Below are 26,320 nucleotides of genomic sequence, written 5' to 3' on the forward strand. Positions count from 1 at the left end.
TTACCTGGTTAATGAAATCTTCCCTGGCCACCCTATCTAAAATTACAGTCAACACACACTCACACACAAACTTATACACACATACATTACATACAATTTTTCTCTCTTTTTTGGTTCTCTACTTCTTCCATAGTGTTTGTATTTACCTATCATATTATACATTTTATGTACGTTCTCATTTATTTTTTGTCTTTCCCACTACAATGTAAATTCATCAGTACATCATCTTAGGGATTTTTGTCTATTTACTTCCCTACTGCCTAGAAGAGTACGTGGTAGAGTAGACCCTTTATACTATATTTTTAAAATTATAACTGTATGTCTTACTAGTAAGTGTCTTGCTCCGACAGTGTTTTGCTTTACCTTCTATATAAATCTCAGCAGAAGTTGAATCTGTCCCATAGATGTTAGAAGCAAAGCAGGAATACCGTCCTGTGTCCTCTTCAAAGGCTTCAGCAATGGTCAACGAGTGCAGATTTCCTGCCTGGACGATGTGAATGTCTGGGGAATTTTCAAGCTCTTTGCCTTCACAGTACCACCTGCAGGGAAAGGAATAGGCCATTGGACACAACTAAAATATGAGACTTAACAATATGGTTGGCTACAGATGGTCCCTAAGAAGAAAACTTAACAAACTTAGAGTCAGAACATTACACAATCCATTATTATGGTGTTATTTGATTGTAACAATGAGAAGAATTGGCGGTATTCAAACTATTTGGACACCTGTCTTAGGAAGTTAAAAAGTGTCTTCTGTTAAAAATGATACAATAGAGAAAGTGAATGAGAAACTCAGTACAGCCAACCATGAAGAGTAGTGTCTTTGGTGTAGAACTTGGCTTCACCTCCAGTGATTCCCAGCTTCCCTTACTATACATTCAATAAGTGTAACTTTAGCTCGTTTAGAGAGAATCTGAGAGACAATAAAGATTTGTAGATTCAGTATACTCAGTCCGTCCTATTTAACTGTAGCTGACCTAACTAAATAAAAATTCATTTGTTTTGATACTGAAGTCATTGATGTAAGGATTGGTCATATTCTCTCAGGATGGCCCAACTCTGGCAAACAACCTAAGTTAAATATATTTCTATAGGTTACAGAAACAGATTTAATTTAATTCTATATAGCATAGTTTTTTTTTTTTTTTGGCCAACGTTTACACAAAATAATATATAGAATACTGTTTAAAATGTGTACAATAAGAGAAATATTCAATAGATATTAAAATTAAATGGAGGGACCAGCAGTTAGCGTAATGGCTATGTCGCTGGACTCCCACGTAGTCAACTGCGGTTCGAGTCCTGGACCCGGTGGCTTAAACTCACGCCGGGCACATGTGTGTGCATGCCCCAGATCCCGAGAGGAGAATGGAGAAGGGATTGCGGCATGGCCATCCCCCCTGGGGGGTGATTTCTCGCTTTCTATCTCTCTGTCTCTCTCTGTCTGTCTGGCGAGAGCACGCACCCTATAGTGAAAACCTCTCAAAAAAAAAATTAAATGGAAATACCATTTCTCATGTAACAGATTGGCAAACATCTCAAAGTTTGACCACCCTCATACATCACTAGTGGGAATGTGAGATACTGTAACCCTTTCAAAGAAATCTGGCAGTACTACCAAAATTACAAATACATTAATCCTTGGGCCCAAAGATTTCACTGTGCAAGTGTATCTGTCTGTGTAACAGATACACTTGCACACATACAAAAAGACAAAAGTATAGGTTACTAGCTAAAGTTACAGAAGGTTGTAAACACTCCAAGTGTCTACCATTCAGAAGACTGATGCAATAAACCATTGGACAGACACAGTTGAACACTATTCAGCTATACAAAGAGAATGAGAAAAATCACTGTGTACTGATACGGAAAGAACCCTGAGATACAGAATTCAATTTTAATAATGAGGTACAAAATAGTGCATTTAGGGTACTAGCTTTGTGTAAGAAATGGGATGCTACAGGTTAAATTATGCCCCCCCCCCCAAATATGCTGAAGTCCTATCCTTATTTGGAAACAGTCTTTGCAGATGTCATTATGTTAAGATGAGGTTGTCAGGGTGGGTCTTAATCCAGTATGACTAGGATTCTTTTTTTTTTTTTTTTTTTTTTTTGTTTTAAAATTTTTTTGAGAGGTTTTTGCTATAGGGCACGTGCGCTTGCCAGACAGAGAGACAGAAAGCGAAAAATCACCCCCCAGGGAGGATGCACACGCCACAATCCCTTCTCCTCCATTCTCCTCTTGGGATCTTGGGCATGCACACACACGCGCCCGGTGTGAGTTTTTAAGCCACCGGGTCCGGGACGCCAACCATGGTCGACTACATGGGAGTCCAGCGACATAGCCATTACGCTAACTGCTGGTTCCATGACTGGGATTCCTACAAGAAGAGAAAAACCCCAGGTGAAGACAAGGACACACAGGGAGACACCGTATGATGTCAGAGGCAGAGTCTGGAGTGAAGCAGTTGTAATCTAAGGAACACCAAGATTGACAGGCACCAGCAGAAGCTAGGAAAAGACAAGGAAAATTTCTACTGCAGTCTCAGATGAACACAGTCACGGTGACGCTGGTTTCAGACTTGTAGTCTCCCGAACTATGGAGAATAAATTTCTGTTGCTTTTAAGCCATTGTTTGTGCTAATTTGTTATATCGAGTCTAGAAAACAGATAAAGGGGGAAGAAATAAGATATATTCATGTTTGTATTTGCATAAAAAAAAACTAGAAAGAATAAAATAAAAATCAAAAGTGGCTACCTAGTAGGGGTAAAAGGAAATAGGATCTGTGAGGACACATAGGAGTAAAATGTCTCAGTGTACCCTTTAATACTATTTTCATGATTTGAAATATTAATTATTATTATTATTTTGGAGAGGTTTATGCTATAGGACACGAGGCGTGCTTGCCAGAAAGACAGAGAGAGACAGAGAGACAGAAAGTGAGAGATCACCCCCCAGGGGGGATGACCATGCCACATCCCTTCCCCCCCATTCTCCTCTCGGGATCTTGGGCACGCACACACACGTGCCTCATGTGAGTTTAAGCCACCAGGCCTGGCACTTGAGTCATGGTCAACTACATGGGAGTCCAGCAACGTAGCCATTATACCGACTGCTGGTCCCTGAAATAATAATTATTAATCAATAAAATAAAAAGTATTAAGGGAGAGGGTATTACATTTTTCAATGTCAAAAATTAAGTAGTCCTGACAGTTGCTAATCTTTTCAGTAATTTCAGATATAACCATTCAGTACCCTTTTCTTCCATGAGACAGAGAAGAGTCACCCAGCAATGTCTTCTAGCCACAATCCACTGCCAGCTTCAGCCAGCCTGGATTGTGGGCATGCACACATGTGCCTGGCAGGTAAGAGGAGACCTGGGTGCAAACTGGGGACCTTCCCATGTGGGTCAGCACTGTGAAGCGTTGCGTTACTGCTGTGCCATGAGCAGCTGGTCCCACTCAGCTTTAAATCCCTCCCCTCCCCAACATGTATAATGCAAGATTCTAGAGCATATTTAAGAAAACCACTTATTGAATTACTTCCCAACAGTCAAGCTGCTCTCTAGGATTCCATAAATATGTCACAGTCACCCCCCGCATTCAAGTCTCTGTTCTTGTTTTTCTACCTGAGCTTCTCTTCCTCTGGCTTTTAGCTACAAATGTAACACCTCCATCCAAATTGGCTCAGCTATCACTTCTTACAGAAAGCTCTCTTTTACCATAGACTCTCAATGACCCTTATGTTTACTACCTTTCCTTAAAAAACAAAAAACAAAACAACAACAAACTTGTGCAGTGTCATACAAGACTTGATTACATATTGTTTTTTTTATTATTATTCTCTATTTTGGAAATTTGCCTTGTCTCATCAATTTCAGGAGACTGTACATTCTCCGAAGGTAGCGGCAGTGCAACTTCCAGCATTCGCCATCCCTAGCGCAGTTCTCTGACCTCCTTCGGCATATCATCTCATCCTAAAGTTTCAGCCACCACCTCACTTTGGGGTAACATCCAAATGTGCCTTTCCAACTCTGTTTTCTGGACCCTTGGAATGAGTGCTTATAATTTTTTGTTGCCACAGCATCTAATTTAATTCTGTTTCTTCTTCTTCTTTTCCTTTTTTTTTTTTTTTTGAGAGGTTTTTGCTATAGGGCATGTGCGCTTGCCAGACAGAGAGACAGAGAGATAGAAAGTGAGAAATCACCCCAGGAGGATGGCCATGCCACAATCCCTTCTCCTCCATTCTCCTCTTGGGATCTTGGGCATGCATGCACACACGCCCGGTGTGAGTTTTAAGCCACTGGGTCCGGGACGCGAACTGTGGTCGACTACATGGGAGTCCAGAGGCATAGCCATTATGCTAACAGCTGGTCCCTAGTTTAATTTTCTTCGATCAACGGCAGGGCACACATTTTGCAATGCTATATCCCACCCACATGGCTCTAGCTGGTGGCCAGAGGGGCATCTCTGCTCACCCTCAGGCTAGGCGCTCCTTTTTTTAAAAAAAAAGTCACAATCTTCTCATTAATAAATCTTTCTCTCTTTTTAAAGTTGGTTATATTTATTGAGAGAGAGAGAAATAGGTATCCTCGATAAGTTCTTGTCATACCATGATTCCCTCCTTAGCCTTCCAGCCAGCCAGGATCATGGGGTACTTCCAATGCCTATGATGTTTCAGGTTGACCCAGTCCCAAACCCAAACCTCTCATGGCTTCTTATATTGTATAATAAAATGTGTCACTTTTTATAAGATCTGCATTATTTTATTCTCTTTTTTTTTTGGCAAGATTTTTGCTATAGGGTACATGTGCTTGCCTGAGAGACAGAGAAACAGAAAGTGAGAAATCACCCCCCAGGAGGATGGCCATACTGCAATTCCTTCTCTTTCATTCTCCTCTTGGAATCTTGGGCACATGTGCCTGGGTCCGGGACTTGAACCACAGTTAACTATGTGGGAGTCCAGTGACATAACCATTAAACTCTCTGCTGGTCCGTCATAGCTTCCTTTAAACAAACTATTCAGATATTTGTTCTCAAGCATAAAGTGACCACCTCTCAGTCACAGTGTGACTTCCTGGAACTAGTAACAGATCAGAGACCTCAAAAAATCTTGGAAAATGGAAAGTGGATTGAGGAACTAGGAAGAGTACGGAAATGTGAAAATCAAGTGCCACGCAGAATGCTAATAAAACAAGAAGTCAGTGTGTGCAGCATAATCCCAGAAAGTTTGGGGGTATGAAAACACGAGGTTGCTAACAACCAGGGAGGAGACAACTTAAAAAGGGGAGTTGGGGAGCCAGCAGGTGGCATAGTGATTAAGGCCATGGACTCTCACACAACTGACTGTGGTTCAAGTCCTGGACCTCGTGGCTTGCTTTCTCACTTTCTCTCTCTCTCTCTTTGTCTCTCTTTCTGGTAAGCCCTATAGAAAATTAAAATAATAATAACAAATAAAATTAAAGAAATATGTTTTAAAAGGAGAGGCATTGGAAAATGAGCTTTTAGTTTTTTTTTTTTTTTTCTATTTGCCAAAGAGCAAGATAGAGAAAGAAAGAAAGAACCCCCTATGGGAGATGGTCACACTGCAATCCCCTCTCCATTTCTCCTTTTGGGATTTCGGGCATGCATGCACACACATCCATGCACCTGGCATGTCTTTCAAGTCACTTAGTTGGCTTGTACCATGTAGCTGGCAATGAAGATTTAGTTGTCTCAACTCCTGGGTTATAAGCCGGCCTGGAAAACGAGTATTTCGCCTACAAGGTCAGAAGAGGAGACTCTTCTCAGCAGTTAGGCAATGCTTCAGGAACAAGGCCTAGTTCCAGACTGAGGAAGTGGATGCTTCATGTTGGAGCAGGAGGAAGAGGGATTCAGATGAGATGTTCTCCAGCGAAAAGCAATGCTCATGCTTAACTGGGTACAAGAGAACATTTTGGGAAGTTTGACTAATTTACTGAAGGACCTTAGAATGTGGGACATTAAAAAAAATAAAGAACAGTAATCAACTTTAGGTAAAAAAATAAAAAAAAGCTGTGCAAGCAAGGAGACATTCAGTTTACACCACTGGGCTTGCTAGTAAATAGTACTCAGGCACTAACAAGAAGGTAAACATTAAATACTTTTTTTTTTTTTTTTGCTCTAGGGCATGTGCACTCACCAAGGACAGAGAGAGGGGGTGGAGAAAGCACCCACGCTGGGGAACGGTCTCTCTGTAATCCCTTCACCATTTCTCCATACTGTTGGGATTTGGGGCACACATGTACACACACTCAGCATGTTTCTCAAGCCACTGGGTTTAGGACTCAAACCGTGAGGTTGGTATGTGAAATCCTGCTGGCTTAACTACCAGGTCATGGAGCTCACTCTTGAGTCTGTGTGTTTTTCATAGTCTGGGTGGTGAAATGGGAAATAGCTTAAAACATTTCTGCTGCATATGAAATAGCACTTGTGTGATTAAGTCTGGGGTTGAACTAGCTGCTAACGCAGGAAACAGTATTTTAACTTGAAAGAACAACCAACAGACCAATTATGGTTATTCAGACTCAAGTATTTGGCAGACATCTTCTCAAAAGAGAAGGAAATAAGTCCGTTACTGCAAGTAAAAATAACTTACCCTATTTGTTGCCAATGAAAAAATTGGAGCCTTCACAGGAAAACTAGAATTTTGAAAAATTGTATTCCCCACAGTGAGTTTAGGGCTTCCCAATGCTTAAAGACTTTTTGATGAAGTCAGTGATGATTTTAACAAAAGCGATTTTAAAATATTGTATAATAAAATATGTCACTTTTTGTAAGATCTGCATTACTCTAGGAAAGGATAAAAGAATATTGGGGTAGGCACAGATTTCACATAGCAACTAACCTTTAAGAAACTACTGCTAGTTGAATTTTGATGTTGTATAAAATAGGAACAGCCACAATGATCTGAAAGGGATAGTAAAATACTCCTTCTATTCCTCACTACATTTCTGTGCTAAGGCTGGTTGTTTTTTTTTTTTTTTTTCATTTACCTCAACCCAAAGAACATATTATAACAAACTGAATGTAGAAGCAAATATGAGACTCCAGCTGTCTCCCATTAAACCAGATATTAAAGAGATTTGCAAGAAATATAACACAATGCTACTTGTCTTACCAACTCTTCTTTTTCTTTCTTTCTTTTTTTTTTTTTTTTGGTTGGATGGCATGTGTACTCACCAGAAAGACAAAGAGACACAGGGGCAGAGGGAAGAAAGCACCCCCTAATGGGGTGTGATCATGCTAAAATCCCTTCTCCTTCACTTCTCCACCCTGTTAGGATTTGGGGCATGCATGCACATATTCCCAGAGTGTTTTTCTTTTTCTCTTATTTTGAGATATTTTTGCTATAAAGCACATACACTTGCCGAAGAGGCAGAGAGAGGCAAAGCGACAGAAAGAGAGAAATCACCCTCTGCAGGGCGGGGGAGGGGGGATGATGGCCACACTGCAATCTCTTCTCCTCCATGTTCCTCTCGGGATTTTGGTCATGCATGCACACATGCCCAGCATGAGTTTAAGCTGCCAGGTCCAGGACTCAAATTGCAGCTGACTACATGGGAGTCCAGCAATATAACGATTACACCACCTGCTGGTCTCATCCAGAGTGTTTTTCAAGCCACCAGGGCTGGGATTCAAACCACAGTCGGCCATGAGATCTGGTTCTCTTAACCCGTAGGCTACTGGACTGACCCCTAAACATTTTTTTTGATGTTTAGAAAAATACAATGATTAGTCATAAAAAGAAAAATACAATGATTAGTCATAAAAAGTATTTATGTTAACATCATGTTATTTTAGAATGAGTAAATAGATATTTAAACCATTTCTGAGTTTTAGTTTCTAATATGATGAATAATTGTAACTCATATAAATAAACCTCTTGGTTTTTTTGGTTTATTTATTTATTTATTTGCTACAGGGCATGTGTGCTGGCCAGAAAGATAGAGAGAGACAGAAAGTGAGTGAAATCATCCCCCCAAGGGGGGATGGCCATGCTACAATCCCTTCTCCTCCATTCTCCTCTTGGGATCTTGGGCACACATGCACACATGCCCAGCATGAGTTTAAGCCACCAGATCTGGAACTTGAACTGTGGTCGACTACATGGGAGTCCAGTGACATAGTCATTATGCCAACACTGGTCCCTAATAAAACCTTTTTGAACTTCAAAGATTTTTAAGTAAAGAGGTCCTTATAACAAATGTTTGAGAGCCACTGGTATATTGTTTAGCCAGAGGTAAGTCAACAGGAAACTGCGAGAAAAGGTGAAAGTGGACCATTCTTTAATAATATTTGACTTTTAAAGCAATGTAGCTCTATTAATTTGATAAAATGAATATAAATAGCTATTTCAAAACAACTACCTTCCCTCATAAACATTATAGGATTATCCTGATTCTTTAGATGACATTTCTCATCCTTACCAAAATGAGAGTGGAAACATCTATGAGCAATTGGATATGCAGCAGGAGATATGTGGAATGATTGAAATGCCCAAACTCTCGGCCAGAATCTTTTTTGTTCTTACTCAGATAGGCACAATGGTTTCAACTAGGCTCAAAGAACATCAATAACTGTCACTCTGACTTTAACACCATAATCTAATCAGACATAACACATAGGTCAGGCTGCCTTCTGAAGAGGTGTTAAAATCACCTTCTACTACCCTGAAGATGTTTGAGAGTAAAGAGAAAAACAAAACAAAACAAGACAGAACAAAAAAAAAACATACTCTCTTCGTCGTCTGTCCACATGAGGGAACACTAGCTGCATGTTTTTCGAATGCCAAATCCTCATGACACTTACAGAATGGCAGTGGATGCCAGATGTGATTCATGGCTCAGCAGAATGAGTCAATGATCTGGAAAAATGGGGCAGGTCCAAACGATAAAAAGGACCCACTTCGAATGCGCTAAGAGAGCTTTCCAGGTCTGCTATTTTGGCCAACTATTGAGACTGGGAAGGAAGACACTGAAGAGACACATTTTTCAGATTTATTTGGGCATTTTGGATACATATTACCATTCTGCTGTTAGGTTACTATTTCATCTAAAATATGGCTTGGATAAATATTATGACTCATTGTTTTAGCACATTAACAACTTCTAAACGTAATTTGAATGTGTTATTCTGACTCACCAGTAATAATGCCTGTTAAAAGAATGATTACTCAGACTCTTTCTTTAACCATGGCCTAGCCCTTCCAAAGTCTTTACCCCACCCTCCAGTATTCTCTTTCCTTATTCCCTGTTCTTTTCCTTCACAGAACCTGTGTAGCACTTATAATTATATATTCATTTGCAGGTTGGTTTGTCTAATGTCTCTCTTCCTTATTGGATAATAAACACCACAAGAGCAGAGATGATCACATTCATTTTGTTTACTGCTGCTAATCTGGCAGGTAGCACAGTGTACGGTGCATCAGAGCTGCTTGAAATACGTTTATCGTATGAGCATTATTAATAAATGAATGAATTCAAATCAGAATGATTACATCCTCAAGCCTTTCTCATTTGCATTTTCCAGGAAGGCTTAGGTACTAGAAAAGAACTTTCTTTGAATTGTCTTTAAATGGTTTTGCCCAACAATGCTTGATCTTCCAAGTGAAGAATGTAAGGCCAGTTAACAAACTTAACTTTTCCTATCTGATTGTTATGTTCCACTCATGAAAGGGTAGGAGTGTAAGTGGGAGGGTATGTTCGTGCTCTAAGTTTTATTAAAATTTATCAGGCCAGTCCATGGCATGGTGGTTAAGGCAATTGGATCACACATGACCAACCTTACAGTTAGAGTCCTAGACTGGATGTCTTGAGAAACACACAGGGTGAGTGTGTGTATATGCCCAAAATCCCAAAAGGAGGGAGAAGTGGAGGAGATGGGATTGCAGCATGACCGTTCCCTAGTAGTGTTTTCTTACATTCTCTCTCTTTCTCTGCCTCTCTCTGGTGAGCGCATACACACACTGACAAACTTCTTTTTTTAGAGAGATTTTTGTTATAGGGCATGTGCTCTTGCCAGCGAGACAGAGACAGAAAGCAAGAAATTACCCCCCAGGGGAATGGTCACGTCACTATCTCTTCTCCACTCTCCTCCCAGGATCTTAGACACATACATACAACCAGTGTACGAGTTTGAAGCCATCAGGTCTGGGACTCAAACTGCAGTTGGCCTATGTGAGAGTTCACCAACATAATGGCTACACCATCTGCTGGCCCCAACAAACATTTTTTTTTTTAAGAATTATTTTATTTAACTTTATTTATTTTAATTTGACCAGGGAGAGACAGAGTGAGTGAGAGAGAGAGAGAGTGAGAAAGCAAACCGCCAAGTCCAGGACTCGAACTGCAGTCGGCCATGTGGGAGTCCAGCGTCCTTAACCACCACACCCTCTGCCGGCCCCATCAACAAACATTTTTTAATATGTTAAAAATGTATTGAGTTTTTCCAGGTAGAAAATTCTTGGTAACTTAAGAAAAACATAAATAAGCAATTGGTTAATACTGAGACATAAAGAATACTACTTATCACATACCCATTTGTAGATATAACAATAGAGAATGAATGAATATGACTATAAAATGTATTTTTAAAAAATTAAGAGGGTTTTGTCTTAGGGCGTGTGTGCTCTCCTGAGAGAAAGAGACAGGACAATGAGAGGCAAAGTGAGAAATCACCCCCCAGAGGGATGGCCACGCTCCTCATTCTCTTTCTGGGACCTTAGGCATGCAAGCACTTACACCTTGTGTGTTTCAAGCTTCGGGGTCCAGGACTTGAACTTATGGTTGGCCAAGTGGGAGTCCAGTGACATAACTGCTATACCATCTGCTAGTTCCACTATAAAAGCAATATCTAAAATAATTTTTGAGAGGTTTTTGCTATAGGGTGCGTGCACTTGCCAGAAAGACAGAGAGAGACAGAGAGACGGAAAGCGAGAAATCATCCCCCTAGAGGGGATGGCCACACTGCAATCCTTTCACCTCCATTCTCCTCTCAGGATCTTGGGCACACACGCACACGCACCTGGTATGAGTTTTAAGCCACCAGGTCCAGGACTGGAACCACAGTCGACTACATGGGAGTCCAGGGACATAGCCATTATGCTAACTGCTGGTCCCATCTAAAATAATTTTTTAAAAAGACTTTGAGATGGGCTGCCCAGAAATTTTTTATTGTCTTCTTTTAGAAATTCTTTTTTTTTTTTTTAAACAAACAAACAATCAAACAACCTCATAGGACTTGGGACAAGCAGATGGTGTGGTGGTTGGAGGGTTGGACTCCCTGATGGCTGACAGTGGTTTGAATCTTAGACCTGGTAGCTTGAAAATCATACTGGGTGTGTGTGTGTGTGTGTGTGTGCCTAGAATTCTGGGAGGAGAACTGAAGAAGGGAGATTGCAGCACGTCCATCCCCCCAGGGTGGGGGGGTGATTCCTCCCTTTTCTCTCATTGCCTCCGTCTCTCTCTGGTCAGTGCACATACCCTATGGAAAAGAAAAACCAACCAACCAACCAACAAATTCATAGCACTTATTATTAAATTGTTACATAAGCTACTTACTTATTAAATTTATTATTATCTAGAGGAGAACAAATGGTGATCTGTCCTTCACCTCAATAGAATGTAATATGGCAGGAAACTCTGCTTAATTTACTGGTGAATCTCTAGTACCTGGAGTAATTCCTGATACTTAGTGAGTGTTGAATGGTTGGTGAATGAAGGAATGAATAAATGAAGGTATTGAATTTCTCGTTTTATTGCTTTAGATTTAATAAACCTGAATCTTTTCATGTTACATATTGCAAAGCATAATTCCTTCCTTTCTTCTGTATGTTATGTTAAATCTTTCTATCAGAATAAATTCTGCTTGTTCAGTTTGGAACCTCTTTCCTGGTGCTGATTTCCTTAGCTGTTCAAAAATCTTACTCAGGAATGTCGTCTCTGATTACAAGCAGTTGCTCCTGGTGACTGGCGGGGATGAGCAGACTATGATTTCATGTAGGGCACATGGTACCAGCGGCCCCTGGTTCTCCTGGCTGCTATCTAGGACACCGCTCTGCCTCTCCAACACACGTTTGCTAACGTGATGTCTGTGTAAATGCCTGAGATTGTTGCTCAGCCCAAGCAGGAGAAGCAGAAATCCCAGACTTATAAACCTGCTCTGAACACGGATCCCAGATTAGTCACCTTGACAGCTCCCGGGCCCTCTCCCACCTAGCGCATCTTCGCCTCTGAGCCTGGAACGTACCCAGAAGGGTTTCTAGATCCACAGCATTCCTCTCTAGGATATGATTTGGGATCTGGAGTTCCTTGTCAGTCTGGTTCTATTTGTTTAAAGGCAGATTCACCAGGAAACCAATGAAACTTCAGATTTTCTCACCGGAAAGGATCCCCCTCAAGGCTCTGCATCTAGCTGTATTGTTTAGCTTACTTTTGCATTACTTACCTAAAAGGGGAGCTACCAGTTGTAAACACTTCAGGGCCCACAAAACTTGGATCTGTTCTCCTTATGCTTTCTTCTCAGAGAATTTCTTAAAATGTCAGGCTTGTAGATGACATTCTATATTGTTTTCCAGTTAGGTTTTATTTTGTTTGTTTGTTTGTTTTTTGAGAGATTTTCACTGTAGGGCACGTGCGCTCGCCAGACAGACAGAGACATAGAGACAGAAAGTGAGAAATCACCCCCCAGGGGGGATGGTCACGCCGCAATCCCTTCTCCTCCATTCTCCTCTCGGGATCTTGGGCACTCACGCACACGCGCCCGGCGTGAGTTTTAAGCCACCGGGTCCGGGCCGTGAACCGCGGTCGACTACGTGGGAGTCCAGCGACATAGCCATTACGCTAACTGCTGGTTCCCTCCAGTTAGGTTTTGAAGGGAAGTTAGGTCCACATGCTCAGTTTAAAATTTTGATGTGGGGCCAGCAGGAGGTGTGGTGGTTAAGGTGCTGGATTCCCACACGGCCAAATGTGGTTGGAAAGTCTCAGATCTGGCAGCTTGAAAATCACACCGGGTGTGTGTGTGCCTGTGCCCAAAATCCAGAGAGGAGAATGGAGAAGGAATTGCAGCATGGCCATCCTCCCTGAGGGATGGTTTTTCACTTTCCCTTTGTCTCTGTCCTGTCAGCACTAGTATCCTATGGCAAAAAGCTAAAATAAAAAAATTTGATATGCTCTCCTTTCACTGTTGTATCACTTCTTTTTTTTTTTTTTGGAGAGGTTTTTGCTATAGGGCGCTTGTGCTCGCCAGACAGACAGAGAGAGACAGAAAGACAGAAAGCAAGAAATCACCCCCTAGGAGGAATGGCCACACCACAATCCCTTCTCCTCCATTCTCCTCTCGGGATCTTGGGCACGCACACACACGCACCCGGTGTGAGTTTAAGCCACTGGGTCCAGGACATGAACCATGGTCGACTACATGAGAGTCCAGCGACATAGGCATTACGCTACCTGCTGGTCCCACTGTTATATCACTTCTAAGCTGTCTTCTGCACTATCAGTCTCTCAGAACTGTTCTTACCAAAAGCTTCCATGTTATCAAATCAGATGATACTTTTCAGTTTTCATTTTATTTAACCTCTGATTTGTATTCAGTGTAGTTGACTACTTATTTCTTCCTGAAGCATCTCTTCCTTTTTATGACTCCCCCATTTTCCTCCTACCATTTGGGCTATATCTCCCCAGTTTTCTTTGGGGGTTTTCCACCATAAATCTTGGAATTCCTTTGCAATGTGGTCTGGACAGAGTGACATTTAAATAAATTAACAGCAATTCTGAATGGATACTGCAGACAATTTGAAAATACAGACCATAAACAGCCTCAAGGGCTGTTAACAATTAACAACAAGACCAGTCATACAAACTAAGTATCATCCTTGAGGCCTATGGCAAATTCTTTTGTGACAAAAGTATGAGAATGAAAATTCAGGTCAATTTCACACAAACAAAAATTCTGAACTAATATTAGCAAACCAAATTCAGTAATATAAAAAGGTAGTAGATTGTGACTAAACTGTATCTATCCCTTCTCCAAGGCACATCATAGTCAGATTGACCAAAACCACAGACAGAGACAAGATACTAAAATTGGCAAGAGAGAAATATCAAGTTACTTTCAAAAGATATCCCATCAGGCTAACATCAGATCTCTCATCAGAAACAATGCAAGCAAGGAAAGAATGAGAAAATACATTCAAAGTGTTAAGTGAAAAACAATTTCAACCAAAAATACTATACCCAGCAAGATTATCTTTCATATAGGAAAAAAAGACAAAAACATTTTCAGATAAACAAAACCTGAAAGAATTTACCAACACCAGACCAACTCTGCAAGAAGTGCCGAAGGGAATATTGTACCAAGAAAACTAAAGTCGGACACACAGAAATAAGAGCGTAAGAAACAACCAAGAGAAGGGCCAGACTAATGGTTGGGACAAGTCTGGAGTCGAATGTTAACTTCCAGAGTTTAAATGGAGAGATCAGACCACAATAACACTGAAAATGCAATAGAAGAGAGATTAATTACATGAGTCTGAACTAGTAAAATATATATTTTTTTACTTTGGACTAAAACATTACTGATTTTCTTTGATACTTTGATTTCCATATTTAAGGATTTTTGTCTTCTCTTGAACTGTTGATAGGTTCTCTTACTTACTATTTGAACTGAATCCTAATCTTTTTCCTGGCTTTAAGATTTAAGCAAATTTCTCTTAACATTTATTATTTTGACCTATTAAAATGAAAACATTTTTTGAAATGAAAATAATGTAGTAAAAATACCTATTAATACCTATTTAATGACTGCAGTAAGCTATATAGCCCCAGTGAGGTGCTACTTTATAGTATGTTCACTTTACTCACAGAAGTTTAGGCCTAAAGTCAGACATGCATTCATAAATATGTATATATCAGCTGAACTTGCTATTGAAAGTCTTTAATTAAGATCTTTAGTAAATTGATAAAATGTGAAAAAAAAAAAAGGCATGGAAAACAACTACATACCAGAGACAGTGTGGGAGAAGGAGAGAGTTGGCAGATGGTGAGAGACAGGGAATCAAGACGGGAAAAAAAAAGGAAAATATGTAAGAAACAAGAAATAGAAAATTACTTGTTGATGGTAACATGTTTGGTATGGTAATATCTTTGACTGAGCCAATATAAATGTTAACTGAATGGAAAAATCATCTCATTTTGAATACTGTATTGATGTACAGTGAATGACTATAAATAAATAAATAATACATGAAAAAAATAAGATGAAAAAAAGAATACTTGGGCAGGGAGAAAATAATTCAACCATAAGACGTGCGTACACGTACACAAAATTGTATGTTGCATGATTCCAACACTTTTCCCCGCACCTTACTTTGATGAGCTGACCTGGTCATCTTTTATGTCTCTCAGCATTAGTAATGCTTTCTGGGAAAACTTCTTCCATCCACTCACAAGGTTTGGACCCTTTGCCATATACTCTCCTCTTTATAACATTTATCGCAATTGTAGTTATATAATTTGTAGAATTTCTGTTTATTATCTATGTCCCTTACTAGACTCTCAGCTCCATGAAGACAGGAAATCTGTCTTTGTTCACTGATTTATGTGTCACAGCGCACAGCACATAAATAGGCACTTAATATTTGTCGGATGAGTGAATGAATAAATGAAGGTATCGAAATGTTTTCTAAGAGGTAGAAGAAAAAGCCGCTAAATAATGTAAGATGGAATTCTATTAATTTATCTTTTTCTTTCTTTTTTATGTTTTCTTTTTCTTTCCTCTGCATCTTACTTGCAGACAAATGTCCAGAAGCAGCAATACTACAACTTAACAGCCATAGCAGTTATCAACATCTATAAAAGGTAAATTCATGCTGTCTCAGAAGGTCAAGTACAAGGAAACAAAGCATGACCTAGCTATACTTTTCTGGGAAAAGAATTTGTAATCAGAATGCAAGAATATTTATGCACATTTGTTGTGAATTTCTGTAGACATTTACATCTGTGGGTAGCACTGGTTTATGTTGACTATTTCTTTCTTTTTTTTTTTTTGTTTTGAGAGGTTTTTGCTATAGGGCACGTACACTCACCAGAAAGACAGAGAGAGAGACAGAGAGACAGAAAGCCAGAAATCGCCCCCCAGGGGGTGGCCATGCCGCAATCCCTTCTCCTCCATTCTCCTCTTGGGATCTTGGGCACGTACGCACACGTGCCCTGCATGAGTTTAAGCCACCGGGTCCGGGACTCGAACTGCGGTAGACTACATGGGAGTTCAGTGACATAGTCATTATGCTAACTGCTGGTCCCAAATACTTCATTTTTTAAGACAACTTCTAAGATTACAACTTAATCTTAGATGTACTTAAGCTTCATCTAAGATTAATAAACTTTCCAAAACGTTTGCTTCAGTGGTATAGCATCCAACCCTTACTTATAAAATGACTTCTACTCAGTTAACTTGGAAATCAAAAGGGTAAGCAAAAATAATATTTCAACTTGCTAAACTAAGAAAAATCTGGGTTAAATACTGATTATATACAGGAGTATGTGAAGATACAATGTTAAGCTTCATTTCCCAGTATACTTCATAAATTTTCTTGCTAAGAATACCAAAAAGGCATTCTTATTGACTGTAGAGTTCCTATATGATAGAACATACTATTTTAATGCCTTTTTCTTTTCTTTTCTTTTCTTTTTTATGGAGAAGTTTTTGCTATAGGGCGCGTGCGCTCGCCAGACAGAGAGAGAGAGACATAGAGACAGAAAGCGAGAAATCACCCCCCCCAGAGGGGATTGTCACGCCGCAATCCCTTCTCCTCCATTCTCCTCTCGGGATCTTGGGCACGTACGCACACGCGCCCGGCATGAGTTTTAAGCCACTGGGTCCAGGACACGAACCGCGGTCAACTACGTGGGAGTCCAGCGATACAGCCATTACGCTAACTGCTGGTTCCCTTAATGCCTTTTTTTTTTTTTTTTTTCTTTTTTTTTGTCATGGGGCATGAGACAGTGAAAGGGAAAGTGAGAAAATGAGAAATCATCCTCGAAGGGATGGTCATACCACAAATCTTTCTTCTTCATTCTCTTGGGATTTGGGGCATGTACACAGACACTCACATGATTCTCAAGCTGCTAGGTTTAGGACTCAAATCACAGCTGGCATGTGAGTCTAGCATCTTAACTACCACGCCACCTGTTGGCCCCACTTTAATGCATTTCTAAGAAGAAATTCTCTGGATCAAACTCTTTGCTCCTGGGTCCAGGAGTTTCGGTGATGAGCAGATAGGACTCCAGGCTCCCTCCACCTCACCCCTCTTTAAATCCAACAGCACTAATTTAATGTTAAAAATGCGAGTGGCAGGACCAGCAGATGGCATAGTGGTTATGTTGTTGGACTCCTACATAGTCGACCATGGTTTGAGTCCCAAACCCAGCGACTTAAAACTCATGCCAGGCACATTTGTGTGTGTGCCCAAGACCTGAAAGGAGAATGGAGAAGGGATTGAGGCATGGCCATCACCCTGGGAGATGGTTTCTTGCTTTCTCTCTCTCTATCTTTCCAGCAAGCACATGTGCCCTATAGCAAAAATCTCTCTGAAAATAAAAAATGTATGTGGGGGTCAGCAGGTGGCATAGTGGTTTAGGCACCGAACTCCCATGTGGTTGAGTGTGGTTCGAGGCCCAGACCTAGTGGCTTAGAAACACATGCCAGGTATGTGTGCCTATGTGCCCAAAATCCCAACAGGAGAATGGAGGAGAAAAGATTGTGGCATGGCCAATCCCCTTAGGTAGGGTAATTTTTTACTTTCTGTCTCTCTCATCAGAGAGCACACACACCCTATGCAAAAATCATTCTCTCACTCAAAAAACAAAGTGTGTATGTGTACTATGTATTGGGGTAAATGTAAAGGCTTTTGTGTGTATGTGGGGTGTGGGAGAGTTACTGTGAATAAAAGGGTGGAAAACACTCTAGCACTCTAGAACTGGTCTGAACCCACATTTCCTGTTGGTGCTGGAATTACCTGTACATATAATCTCTTTGTAATTACAGAGATATTGTGTCACAGGTTGCTCCTTGAACTGCCTCTAGTTTCACTACTCTCTCCTTTGAACTTTAGTCCTATTCCTCTGACTACCTAATTGATATAGGTCCTCATTGCCTCAGACTCAAATCCCCATCAGCCTCCTCCAAAAATCAGACACTTCATTTTCTTGGTCCTTGCAAATAATCATCTTTCTTTTATGTACCCAACTTCAAACTTGTGGAGCATTTTTTTTAATTGCTATCGTTTGAATATGTTCCCCCTGCCCTTAAATTCATGTGTTGAAATTTGTGACGGGATTAAGAGGGTGAAAGCTTAACCCAACTATTGTGTTGAAAGGTGAGGTCATCCTTTTGGCCGGAACCACCATCTTCCAGTAATTAACCAAAATGACGAACACAACGGGAAAGAGGAGAGGCACCCGATATATGTTCTCTAGGCCTTTTAGAGAACATGGAGTGGTTCCTTTGCAACATATATGTGAATCTACAAGAAAGGTGATATTGTAGACATTAAGGGAATGGGTACTGTTCAAAAAGGAATGCCCCACAAATGTTATCATGGCAAAACTGGCAGAGTCTACAGTGTTACCCAGTATGCTGTTGGCATTGTTGTGAACAAACAAGTTAAGGACAAGATTCTTGCCAAGAGAATAAATGTGCATATTGAGCATATTAAGCATTCTAAGAGCAGAGATAGTTTCCTAAAGTGTGTAAAGGAAAATCATCAGAAAAAGAAAGAAGCCAAAGAGAAAGGTACCTGGGTTCAACTAAAGCACCAGCCTGCTCCACCCAGAGAAGCACACTTTGTGAGAACCAATGGAAAGGGGCCTGAGCTTCTGGAACCTATTCCCTATGAATTCATGGTATGATGGATGTTAAAAATAAACTAATCTGTGGTCTATAAAAAAAAGAAAGAAAGAAAGGTGAGGTCATTGGGAGTAATTAGTGTTATATAAGGTCATCAGGGTAGAAGCAGGTTTAATAAGGAGAGAGACAAGGGCACGGAGACAGATACACCCATACAGATATGTAAGCTCTTGACATGGGATGTCCTGTGCCACCTCAGGACTCAGAGTCCGAACCAGTGAGAAGACCTTTACCAGATATGACTCCTTGACCTTAGACCTCTAAAACTGTGCATTGAATAGACCTCTATTCTTTTCCAGTTACTCAGTATGGCATTCACTTGTCAGCAACAGAAAATGGTCTAAAACACTCATTTTTCCTGGGTAGTCAGTCACCAAATTTAGCTTAAAAATTTCCCCCCTAAATATCACTCACTAACATCTTTTTTCTCATTCTCATTTTATCCATTCCAGGCCCACCAGAGCACTTGATGCCTGGGATTCCTTCCACAGCTTTATAAGTGGCTTCATCATTCTGTTCTTTCTGATCTAAATTATTCTTCTAGACCAATTCTCTTAAATGCGCCCTTTCATCTTGTTGCTTCCCTATATATAGCCTAAGTGCTTTCCAATTTGTTTTGAAACCAAGTCCGAACTTTTCTTCTTTGCCTTCAAGGTTCTTTAAAATCTTTTGGCTTGACTCTCCTTTCCTAGGCCCGTCTCCTTCCTATCATATAAAAACATTATTATACTTCCAGCGTCTATGCCCTCATATAAACATGTTGAGTTGACCTGATCAGAAAGAACCCAACCTTCTGCCTATCTTCACTCTTGTCTCTAATTCTTTCTAACTTGTTACCGCAGGTTCTTGATATAGTCAAGTACTGTAGTTCCCTGAAAACACATGCCCCCGGGCTTTTGCTTTGCTTTTCCCTTCCACCCTTGTGCTTCTCCACCTCCCGTATTAATGTTTCCTTTATCTTGCCATTAGGCAAAGTAGCTTACACATCCCCTTGAGCCATCATCATTGGGTCCTCTACATACCTCTGTTATACCCTTCGCTACACAATTTTGCAGTGTCTTGGTTAGACAGCTGTCCAATTTCTTTACTAGAGATCATGAGCTACCTTCTTAGAGTAGTTTAGACTTGGTTTCAAAACAGGCTCCTTGACCTTTAATAGCTCACATTTGTTTTATAATCCCAATGAATCATTTTAGTCATTCAGTAGGTATTTGTTCAATGAATAAGTGAGCAAATTTCTACTTAAATCTTTCTCGTTGTTCAAAGTTCAACTAAAATCACCCTATGTGTCTGAAACCTTTCTTGACGTTTTTAGTTCTTCAGCCAGTCCCTGATGTCTGGTCATACTTACGGTTTGTACTATAAAAATCAGCAGTTTCTTTAATTGAGTTGCAAGCTCCTTGAAGGCAGGGACACATATTTATGTTGTGTCTGTCATTGCATTGATTACAGTGCTAAGGACATAGAAAAACTAAATAGTTGAGGTGTGTGTCCTAATGGGGCTCTTCCTATAGATCTACATTATTGGAAACACCTTTTAGGGTATCTCTGTGGTTTTGCTTTACTCAGAGGAATGTTCGTTAGATCTGTGGGAAGGCACCATGAGATGGAATTACCAAAACTTTGAAAGATCTAATCATCCTTTTTTAACCCTAGGGAAAAAAACTAAATAAATATTTGCTTTTCAATTGAGTTACATAAATTCTGTGCTTAGGAAAATAATGACAGCTAATAATCTACCTGGAAAATTAAATTTTTTTCTTAATTTAATTGTAGTCATGAAATTAAATATTAAATCATTCAGAAAATGTTTAGTGAATACCTACTAATTTCTTGACATTAAACCAGTGTTTGAGATACACACATAAATTCTATCAGTAAAGAAATTCTTTCCAGGTAAAATTACTATTGCTATATGGAAGCTGTATACATTACTTTTACTTTCAAATTTGTAGATTTGTAAATTTTTAAAAAATATGTATTTAATTTTATTTATCATTATCATTGTTTTTAAAGTTTGCTACAGGGCATGTGTGTTCACCAGAAAGACAGAGAGAGAGAGAGAGAGCCTAAGTGAGAAAGCAAACTGCCAGGTCCCAGACTCAAACTTTGGTAGTCCCTGTGGGAGTCCAGTGTCTCAGTCACCATGCCACTTAGAAGCCCCTAGATTTGTAAATTTTTAGTTGGCTAAATAAGTAGTTTCTGAGTGACCATCAGATTACTTTTTTGGGGGGGGAATAGGTACATTATAGCTCTTCCTGGTTGATTTTTCTCAGTGGAGCACTGAATTTTTCTTGTATATGATATTGCGATGGTTGAGAAATGAGGAGTATAAATATAGAATGATCTGGTCTTTTTTTTTTTTTTTGACAAGCCTATGCCCAGAAACTAGTAGGTTGGGCAGGATTAATAGAAGTTGTGTATAGTACACTATAACTTGAATGCTCTTTGGCTCACTTAGACTGACCAGATGCCATGGAGTTGTATCTGTCATGGCATTGTAATGACGGCTCACCAGCATTACTGATCAAAATCCCAGGGACTATCACCAAGCACATTTAGAGTAGATGGGCAGATACTGCCCTGTCTTCTTCAATTTCAACCGTTGGTCACATCATAGGCTGACTGTCTCACTCCTGATTTAATCTAAGTTGCATTTCTTATTTGCCGGTTTCTTTACTCATTAGTTCATTCAACATTTCCAGGTGATTATTAGTTAAAATACAAAGGCAAAAACAATAGACCCTCTGTCATCAAGGAGGTCAGTTGGATAACCTGATAATAAAAGTATATGCCATTGTAGAAATAGTATTGATATTGCCTCGTGTTGTTTTTGAAAAGTAAAATTTAATATATGACTATGTCTCTGAGTCAGAACCCCTGAATTAATAATCATATATAAATAAAAATGCTATTTTTAATATGAGTACTGTTATTGTCCTGTAAATAAATATTATGTAAGGAAAAAATGAGACCTTATTTACATACAGAGAATAAACATTAAATGGTAATGCAGTCATATTCTGCTAGTAATTAGGTAGTTAAGGAGGCAAAGCACTCTTATAGAACTCTAAATACCAGCAATTATCTACAAAAGTAATACCTGTCAACCATAGTATTCATGCATGATTAAAGTATAATGTAAAAGATAGCAAATGTTATCCTGGGGGCTAAGGCTGGTTCCAGGTTTTGCGGGATCTGAAGTTAATAAATGTAGAAGGACTCCATAAAAAATAAAATAATGGCCAGCCCATGATGTGGTGGTGAGGGTAGCTGGAACACACATGGCCATCTGCCCAGTTTGTATCCCAGACCTGGTGGCTTGAGAAACATGCTGAAAGGAGAAATGGAGAAGGGATCGTGGAGTGACCATTCCCCATGGGGAGGGGCGTTTTCTCACTTTTTCGCTTTCTTTATCAGCCTCTAGAGAACACATGTGCCCTCTGGCAAAAAATAAAAAATGTAAAAAATAAAATAAAATTGGATCAGGAAAGTAGATATAGCTTATACAGTTGAGTAACCCTAAAGTTTATACTTCATTTACCCCACAGAAAAGTGATTCTGGTAGGCACATAAAGATCCTCTACAACCATCAGTCATATTAGACAGATTTTTGGTATCAGGGAGAATTACATTCATTAAGCTGATATTGAAAGTTTATAACAAACTTAAGACAGGTAAAATTAGTCTTTGAATTGACTTTAGCCATAGTTTTATTCCATCAGTCTTTAACATGTCATTAGGCTTAAAGAAATTTTTTGTGAGAGATTTTTTGCTATAGGGTATATACGCTATCTATAGAGTCAAAGAGAGAGACAGAAAGTGAAAAATCACTCCCAGGGGGATGGCTCCACTGCAATCTGTTCTCTTTCATTCTTTCAGGATCTTGAGCATGCACGCACATGTGCCTGGCGTGAGTTTCAAACCTCTGGGTCCAGGACTTGAACCACAGTCGACTAGGTGGGAGTCCAGCAATGTAGCCATTATGCCATCTGCTGGTCTCCCCATTTGGCTTTCTTTAAAATTCAGAAAATACCAGAAATATTTTTTAGTAGAAATATTAAATACTTTAAAAATATATATTTTATTTAACTTTATCATTACCATTTTCAATTTGACCAGAAAGAGGTAGAGAGAGAAGAGGGAAAGTGAGAAAGCAAGCCGCCAGGTTTGGGACTCGAACTGTGTAGTTGGCCATGTGTGAGTCCAGCGCCCTCAACCACCACACCATCTGCCAGCCCCAAATACTTTCATTTTTGTAAGCAGACCTGCATTGTCTAATATTGTAGTCATCAGTCATACATGGTTTTTGGTAACTTGAAATGTGACTATTGCAACTAGAGGACTGAATATTTAGTTTTATTAAGTGTTACTGAATTAAAATGTTTTCACTTATTTATTTATTTTTACATTTTTCCACAGAGAATCAATTCCATATTGCAAAGTTTTTAAATATGTTTAGAACAAGATGGATATGTCAATCTACTTTTTAAACTATAATTTTTTTTAATTCTATCTTAAAATTTATTTAATTTTATTTATTATCATTCATCTTCAATTTGACCAGAGAGAGATAGAGAGGGAGAGTGAGAAAGCAAGTCACCAGGTCTGGAACTTGAGCTGCAGTTGCCCATGTGGGAGTCCAACACTTCAACCACCACACCACCAACTGATCCCTTTCAACTATTAATTTTATGAAACGTAAATGATGATGATTTTCCTAAGAAAATTTAGCATCCAAACTGGGATGTAATGTAAGTGTAGAATTCACACTGGATTTTGAATCCCTGGTATGATGGAAAGAATGTGAAATATTTTATGAATAATTCTTATATTGGGACCAGCAGATGGTATAATGGTTACATCACTAAACTCTCACGTGGTTGACTGTGGTTCAAGTTGAAACTCACGCTGGGCAAGTGTGCATATGTGCCCAAAATCCCAAGAGGAAAATGGAAAAGAGACTAGAGCATGGCCACCCCCTGGGAGGTAATTTCTCGCTTTCTGTCTGTGTCTCCAGTGAGCACCTGTGCCCTATGGCAAAAATCTCTCTGAAATTTCTTATATTGATTACATGTTGAAGTGATAATGTTTATAATACATTGATTAGATAGGTTATAAATCTTACTTTTACCCAGTATTTTTTACTTTTATAAAATGTGGCTACAAAGGCCAGCAGGTGGCATGGCGGTTACAGCGCTAGACTCCCACATGACTGACCATGGTTCAGGTCCTGAACCTGGTGGCCTGAAGATCCCACCAGGTGCACGTGTGTGTGGGCTCCAGATCCCAGGAAGAGAATGGAGGGAGAAGGGATTGTGGTGTGGCCATCACCCCAGGACACAACGCCATCACCCCAGGACACAACTTCTTACTTTCCCTCTCACTCTCTCTCTCTGGGGAGCACACACATTCTATGGCAGAAACATTAAAAAAATAGAGAGAAAGGGAGAGAAAACAAAGTGTGGCTACTAAAAAATTTTAAATTATATACATGAATGATATTATATTTCTATGTCACAGAGCCTCTTTAGACACTGCTTTTCATAAAGAGAGTATATAATTTTGGAAATCATATAATTGAAAGATATTGTTTAGGAAGATCATGGTTGATAGAAAGAGACAATCAAACATTACTAATGGGGCATTTTTACCTTACTTGCGGTGGTGGAATTCCTACCACTATGCAATCCAACTGTACTCGGGTTCCTTCTGGAACTTCCCTGCTCCGTAACTTTTGAGTGAACCGGGGAGGTTGCCCCAGAGGTTCTTCATAGTACAAAGATGAAGGTGAAGACCCTGGGGTGGTGTCTCCACCAGCTGCCTCACTGGCAGCCTGCTCAGCTTCACGCCTCTTGGCTTCCTGCTGTTCAAGGGCATGATTCACTTCATTATCCCGGGTATCTGCGGGAATAGGGATGGGAACAGAAGATCGTTCTCGTCTTTCTGACAGATCTGAGAAACTGGCACTGTTTTCCTGCATAACTTTGCTTTGAGATTCCAATTTACTCTTGTGGTTTTTGCAAGCACGAGGTCTAATCCTTTTGGAGCTATGGGCTTTGAAAAGAGAGGATAGCTCTTCGATGAAATCGGCAGCCTTATTTAAGAATACTTTCTTGGACTGGGTTTCAGAACTATACTGTGGCCTTTTTGCCTCCTGGGGGCTCTCTTTAGAGCTGGTAGGACTTCGAGGGTTATCCTGGCAGAAGTTAGGCTCAAAGCTTGGTTTAGATAAGTATTTCATCTGATCAGAAGAAAGACGTTTTCTAGCTTGAGCTTCATCAGCTTTCTCCAAAGGGTCATGATTGATGGCCAATCTTGCCAGATTGACACTTTCATCTAATTCTTCTTGACTCAGAAAGGCTGAAAGATCTGGAAGGTCATCTTGGCCTCCTCCTTCAGCAGCCCCAGAAGGACTGCCGAAATGGAAAGGGTTGGAGGAAGGCTCTGCTCGACTCCTCTCGTTGTTTCCCCGATGTCTGGTTTCAGCTAAATAGCTCTCTCTTAGAAGCTGAGATATAGATGTAGAAGCTTCTATGCTGTCGTCTTGCATGCTGTCACAAAACAAAGTAATAATAATAAAATGTTTGGATCATATCTAAGGAATAATAAGTCTATGTTTATTGTAGTATGACTGATTCTTAAGAATTTAGAGTTCAAAATTTTAAAAATGCCCAATTTAAATAATTTCACAGAATTTAAAGACTTAAAGATTACTCTCAAATAATAAAATAAATAACTCAGAAACTGAGCCAAGTTTCTAAGAAATTAGAAATAAAAACCTCAATGATTACCACTTTAATAACTGTTTAAATGCAAGTTGAATTGTGAAAGTTATGACATAACTATGGTGACATTGAATATAATTTCTAAGCCTAATCTGGATAATATCTGTAAGGGCCTCTTAGTTTTAAAGTACTTTCATCCACACAGAGTTGCCCTCCACCCTTTCCTCTTTACCAGTAATGCCACAGAATTATAGAAATTAAAAGATACTGACAGGCCCAGCCATGGTAGTACATGCTAGTTGACACTGCTACTCAGCAGAATGAGGCAACATGGGAGACCACGATTCCCTGCCCAACTGAAAAAGCTGGTGGCTGTGGCATGTGCCTGTAGTCCCAGTTACTTGGGAGGCTGAGGAGACAGGAGGATTGTGACATAGCAAAACCCTGTCTAAAAAAAAGAGAAAGAGGGAACCAGCAGTTAGCGTAATGGCTATGTCGCTGGACTCCCACGTAGTCGACCGCGGTTCGCGTCCCGGACCCCGTGGCTTAAAGCTCACGCCAGGCGCGAGTGTGTACGTGCCCAAGATCCTGAGAGGAGAATGGAGGAGAAGGGATTGCGGCGTGACCATCCCCCCTGGGGGGTGATTTCTCGCTTTCTGTCTCTAT

At 40.0% G+C, this 26,320-nt stretch overlaps 1 protein-coding gene and 1 non-coding gene across 2 annotated transcripts in view; one reads left to right on the forward strand and one right to left on the reverse strand.

Moving 5' to 3' along the window:
• MYPN (myopalladin) overlaps positions 1–25,479 on the reverse strand; it is a 96,362-nt gene extending 70,883 nt beyond the window's left edge. Inside the window, exons 1-2 of the mRNA XM_006148947.1 lie at positions 24,581–25,479; positions 364–539 (exon numbers count right to left, since the gene is read on the reverse strand). Coding sequence (XP_006149009.1) covers positions 364–539; positions 24,581–25,479 — 1,075 coding nt within the window. The remainder of the gene's footprint in view (positions 1–363; positions 540–24,580) is intronic.
• LOC114007886 (small nucleolar RNA SNORA18) lies at positions 20,405–20,538 on the forward strand. The gene has a single exon (XR_003549466.1). It is a non-coding gene; the product is annotated as a small nucleolar RNA SNORA18 (small nucleolar RNA).
• Positions 25,480–26,320: the final 841 nt, after the last annotated feature.

The sequence above is a fragment of the Tupaia chinensis genome, unplaced genomic scaffold, assembly GCF_000334495.1.
Source record: "Tupaia chinensis unplaced genomic scaffold, TupChi_1.0 Scaffold000250_1, whole genome shotgun sequence".
In the NCBI taxonomy this organism is placed as follows: domain Eukaryota; kingdom Metazoa; phylum Chordata; class Mammalia; order Scandentia; family Tupaiidae; genus Tupaia; species Tupaia belangeri.